Here is a 5,975-nt window from a genome sequence, read left to right as displayed (position 1 = left end):
ATCTAAAAATTCAAAATTTCATCTCATTATTTTTTAATTTTTTTATGAACAAGAAAAAATATTTATTATTTATTTTTATTTTTTTAAAAAAATATTCTATTCTTCGTTTATTTATCACTATATAAAAACCTATTTTTAATTTTGTACGAAAATAATTTTATTCACTTAAACGAAATCTTATTGAACCGGATCCTATATCTTTGCCGCCAAAAAGCTCTGATGGTGCTGACGCATGATGGAAATCTTGAAGCATATAAAAGTTGCATATGAGTTGGCACAAAAGGACTACGAGAAAGAATTGAGATATGAATAAGCCTTGAAAATCAAACCTGACTTCTGCGAAGGATATCTTGCTCTTGGACGTCAGCGGTTTGAGCAAGCAATGTTCTTTTGCTCTTATGCATAGACACCACGGATCATAGCAGGTCTAGAACGAGTTTTGCTATTTTATTTTTACTTTTGTAAAAAAATTTTATTCACATTCTTATATTTAAATTTAACATGTATTAAACTTTTGTTCTATCCTCATCCCCACCGGATAACAGGTATAATCTCATAGTCACATGTACTCATTTTCTAACTACTTCCATATTAATTTTTATAAAACAAAAATTATGGTAAAGGAAATATAATATTATCAAATATTCAATATTAGGACGATGATTGTTTCTTCATATCAAATACTTTGAAATTAATTATAATTGTTTACATTTTAGATTAGAATACTAAATAAAATTTCATCTGAGCCAAAACATTTATTAAATTTGCAAACTACAAACATTAATGAAACTTAGTTGATAAAATTAAAAAATATTTTAAAAAAATATAAAGGAAACAGATATTCAAATTAAAATATATTTTAAATATTTGTTTACTTCAATTTTTTAAATTCTTATGAATATATTTTTTATACACTAATAAAAGTTATAATACATCACTTGATCAAAATGATACAATGAACAAATAATAAACATAATAATAAAATTTTGACATAGATTTTGTATCTTTTGAACTCCAATATATGTTGGATAGTGACAAAAAATATTCATGGCAATTACATTAAATTTTTATATTGTAGTAAATAAAAGTTATTTATACAATTAAAGTGAAAAAATTACAATATGATTGATAATGAGTTAGAAACTAAAAAATAATTAGATAGAATATATCGAAATATTATTCTACATGATGAAAATAAACAATAAATAAAAATATTAAAAAGTTAACAAATGTGTCTTAGAAATAATTTGAGAGACTATTGAAAGAAATCGCAAAAAGGAAATCAAATGTATAATTAAGGGTATAATAAGATGAAAAATACCTTAGAGATCTAAGAAAACTTTTCAAATATCAACATATGTACCCAATGGTTGAAAAAAAACAAAAATTATTTTAACGAAACAAAAGAGTTCTTTAAATTAAACAAAAATTAATAATAATAAGTAAAGAATTTTTTATATTACCTTAAATTGAGAGTATTAAACATTCTCATGTGAAAGGAAAATATATAATAAATAAAAAAAGTAAAAAATAATAGAAATATTCAAATGTGAGGCATAAAATTTTTTTAATTGACATACATCATTTTAACATAATTACATAATGGTTATGATAAGATGAAAAATATATTGGAGATGCGAATGAGTTTCATGACAAACCAAATAATTAGAAGAAATAAAAAATACAAAAAATACATATATATATATATATATATAGGATTACTTAATTAATTGTGAATATTTTAAAAATTTAAACGATGGCGGGGATGGGTATTATGGTGGGGATATGTACATCCCCAACCCATCTTATACCCAGTTGAAAAAGTTAGAGATTTCCCATACCCATACCCTTACCCAGTCAATGTGGGGATTCCCCGTCAAAATGGGGACGGGTTTAGGCAATACCCACGGAGACGGGTTTATTTTCTATCTCTAATCGGCATGCAAGGCCTCACGAAGCCACTCACGTGGCTTGGAAATTGGCATCGGATGTGTTTCGGATTAAAGAATTAATGTTTCGAAGGCATTATGAATTTCCAGAACTTAGGTGTGATTCTAGATTGGTCAATTTGGAATACATTTCTGAATCTGGAAGTGTGATTTTCAGATTAGTTAATCCGAAATGTATTACTGAATCTAAAAGTATATTTCAGATTGACCAATACGGAACACAAGTGTGATTTTGGAATTGACCAATCTTGAATGCATTCTCGAATTTGGCAGTGCATTTTGGATTGACCAATCTGGAGCATACTAGTATATTACGGAACAAACCAAAATATTTTGGAACAGTCTTTCCACAAACCATCCAAGCTCACCTTCTTTCATTCTCATTCTTGCTTACTTGGGTTCCATTTGCAATGCCACCAAAGGTTGGTTCAACCCTTGCAGCTTCACTATGTGAAGATGATGAAGATGATGTGAGAAGAAATGGGCTAACCTAACAAAAAATAGAAGGAGTGGGTATAATAGACAAACAATTTAAAGAGAGAAACTAGATGGAAACAAAGTTTAAGGATTTTAATATATTTTATTCAGGAGTAAAATGAAGATAATACATTTTATGGGGGTGTAGGAGGGAAAAAAAGGAGGTGCAAGAAGAATTTGTCCAATCAAAGTTTATGTGTGTGAAGTGTAGTATGGCCCAATCTAACCAAAAATAAAGTAGGTATAGCAAAAGTCTGAAACGGATGTCTGAAACAGATGTCGACATACGTGTCATGTTTTTCAGCGTTCCGAATGTCGACATCCATTTCATAAAAGTCTGAAACGGATGTCGACATCCGTGTCATGTTTTTTTTAATATTTTTTTAATCTATTTAATGGCCTCTTTTTGGTCACACCTCCTAATTCTCAGATGGTTGACCATTGCCACCTTGGTGGTAGTCACGTGCATGGAAATGGAAGGTCACTTGCAACTTATTTTATGGTCTTAGCAGGGAAAAATGAAGATGAATGGTAGAGCCAGAAGCAGAAGGCATTTGCATCTTTTTTTCTTGGTGTTTCAATTACGTATCAATTGTGCATGATGCATTAGTATATGTTATTGTTAATTTGAATTTGAGTGATATTGTTGTTTGTTGGTGATTTTTGTTTGTTTACGTGTCGCTATATTTGGTTACTGAAAATTTGATACTTTTAATTATAGATATGGTTAGGACACGAGGTCATTTATCTAGACGTGATGCACCCAAGAGTTCTGCACAGTGTGCTGCATGGAGGAAACCGACCGCTCCAACTTGTAGAAGGGGTTAACACGAGGCTGATGTTGTTGAGCATGAGGTTTCCGATGTTCCTCAGGATGAGGAGCAGGAGATTGATAACGATGATGCAGGATTTTCAGGTGGTCCCTCTAATATATCTTTATTGACCCAGTACCAAGATCATGTTGCATGGATCATATGGGATGGTCAGGTTAGTAAGAAGTTTTTATAAATGTTTTATTTTATTGTTGTTATGTATTTTTATTGTTTTATGTTTCTTTTTTCTTAGGATCGAGTTGTGAAAGTAGTCTCTCATATTAAAAAAGTGAAAAAATTAGGACCTCCTCACCCTTCTGTTCTCCCCTTTGTGGTAGCTTCTGGATTATCGCCTTTGTGCGATATTTTATATGAAGGTTTAATTACTCGTATAGTACCCAGTTTGGGGCTAGTGTGTCAAATAGGTACCCAATTTTAGAAAAGTGTCAATTGCATCCCAACTTTTGAAAATTGCTTCAATTAGGTCCCTTTCAGACAGAGTTGACTAATGCCGTTAGTCAATGTGCCACATGTCAATATGTGGTTCTTTTTATTTTTTTAAATTTTTTTTAAATTTTTTTAATTTAAAAAAAAATTAAAAATGTCACGTGTCTAGTCCCTGTGTGTGACACGTGGCATTGTCAGTGCCACGTGTCAGTATCACTATCAGATGTCATTGTGTTGATTTCGATTTAGTCCCCATTTATATTTTTTCGTTTCAATTTAGTCCCTACTTATGTGTATTTGATTCAATTTTGACCTAATATTTTTTAATAATTAAAATATTTTTTTATAAAATTATAAGTAATTAAGTATAAAAGTTTTACAAAAATTAAGTATTTGATATTTATATTAAAATTTAGTGTTAGAAGTCATTTTATTAAGTCATTTTTAATAAAACAAAATTAGTATAACATTCATACCAATAGAAATTTTGATTTAAAATTAGTAAGAGACAATATTGTTCTATTTTGAAAAAAAATAAAAATTAACAAAACATGAGTACTTAATGAAAAAGTAATTAATAAAGTAATATGTTAAAAAATCTTTTTTAATAAAAAATATTAGTATAACATTTATACAAATAATAAATTTGGTCTGAAATTGAGAGAAACATTATAAATATTAGAACTTAATTTTGTAAAAATATTTATACTTAATTATTTTTAATCTTATAAAAAATGGATTACAAAAATATTTTAATTATTAAAAAAATATTGGGACAAAATTGAATCAGATACACATACTTAGGTACTAAATTGAAACAAAAAGACATATATGAGGACTAAATCAAAATCAACACAATGACATCTGATAGTGACACTGACACGTGGCATGTAATGCCACGTGGCACTGACAATGCCACATGTCACACACAGGGACTTGACACGTGGCATTTTTAATTTTTTTTTTAAATTAAAAAAAATTAAAAAATTAAAAAATTTTAAAAAAAAAATCAAAAAAACCATAGATCGACACGTGGCACGTTAACTAACCGCGTTAGTTAACTCTGTCTGAAAGGAACCTAATTGAAGCAATTTTCAAAAGTTGGGATGAAATTGACACTTTTTTAAAACCGGGTACCTATTTGACACACTAGCCCCAAACTGGGTATTATACGAGTAATTATACCTTATATGAATATCCCGATGTTGGGTTAATATTGGGTTTCATGGAGAGATGGCATCCCGAGACTAATACTTTTCATTTACCAATTGGTTAGATGACCATCACTTTAGATGACGTCTAGTCGCTTTTCATCCTCCCATCACTAGATAGTTTTGCTCCACTAAAAATCTTGAAATGAAGATTCAATTGAGATTTTGATGACATTTCTTGGTTGAAAGAGCTGTATGATAGTTGTTGTGATAACGAGCTATGGGAGTTTACTGCACGTGCATATCTTTTGCACCTTGTAGGGTGCACGATATTTGCTAATAAAAGTGCCACCTATGTTCGTACCCATTACCTCGAGCTATTTAGAGATCTCCCTACATGTCGTACATATGCTTGGGGAGTTGTTGCTCTTGTCTACTTATATGAGCAGTTAGGAGATGCCAACTTTGCAAATACAAAGCAAGTAGCTGGATATCTACCTCTTCTACAGGTACCATTTTATATTACATTTTGTTAAATATTTTACTTGTTTTTCTTTTATATCAGAATAGTTAAACGAAATGTTATTTGATACAGGCTTGGATATACGAGCACTTCCTACATTAAGAAGGAAGCAATTACGGGATACATATGTGGAGACCGAACCTCGTGTAAGACATTATATCATTGGACGCGCTACTTCCGTTATAGCTGATGTTAGAGTCCAGTTGGATGCCTTGACATATGATGGGGTGATTTGGAACCCATATGGAGCACACTGGGCTAGTCGACCACTTGTTGTATCTGCCATGTTTTATGGCTACCTCAGGCTTGGTATCCTCGTACACCGTCATCTGCCGGAGCGTGTGCTGCGACAATTTGGCTTCATGCAGCCTATTCCATGACCGCCAAGTTTGCTTCCCATGTTGGACTTTGCTACTATTGATGATCGGTGGAGAGACTATGAACAGTTTGTCGTAGTTCAGGTGGTCTCCGAGCCAGCTCCTTTTTCATGTTCGGATGGATATTTGTAGTGGTTTAGGAGGGTCTCCCATCCTTATATTTTATGCGGAGTTGAGGCCGAACGACCTAGCCTTTTGGTTATGCCTCGACTTCGTCGAAATTTGCCAGATGACATACC

General features: G+C 31.3%; 1 protein-coding gene across 1 annotated transcript; it reads left to right on the top strand.

Moving 5' to 3' along the window:
- Positions 1 to 2,359: 2,359 nt before the first annotated feature.
- Positions 2,360 to 5,739, top strand: LOC114170209 (protein MAIN-LIKE 2-like). Its single transcript, XM_028055696.1, has 5 exons — positions 2,360 to 2,419; positions 3,300 to 3,413; positions 3,492 to 3,615; positions 5,158 to 5,345; positions 5,407 to 5,739. Exons 1-5 carry the CDS (start codon positions 2,360 to 2,362, stop codon positions 5,737 to 5,739), a joined length of 819 nt encoding a protein of 272 aa, XP_027911497.1.
- The last annotated feature ends 236 nt before the right edge of the window (positions 5,740 to 5,975 follow it).

The sequence above is a fragment of the Vigna unguiculata genome, chromosome 11, assembly GCF_004118075.2.
Source record: "Vigna unguiculata cultivar IT97K-499-35 chromosome 11, ASM411807v1, whole genome shotgun sequence".
Classification (NCBI taxonomy): domain Eukaryota; kingdom Viridiplantae; phylum Streptophyta; class Magnoliopsida; order Fabales; family Fabaceae; genus Vigna; species Vigna unguiculata.
This window is presented reverse-complemented; position numbering and strand designations above follow the sequence as displayed.

Coding starts and splice junctions, on each gene's coding strand:
- LOC114170209 (XM_028055696.1), top strand. CDS start 2,360: ATGCCACCAAAGGTTGGTTCAACCCTTGCAGCTTCACTATGTGAAGAT. Junction 2,420..3,299: donor GTGAAGATGATGAAGATGAT/GTGAGAAGAAAT, acceptor GATGTTCCTCAG/GATGAGGAGCAGGAGATTGA. Junction 3,414..3,491: donor GGATCATATGGGATGGTCAG/GTTAGTAAGAAG, acceptor CTTTTTTCTTAG/GATCGAGTTGTGAAAGTAGT.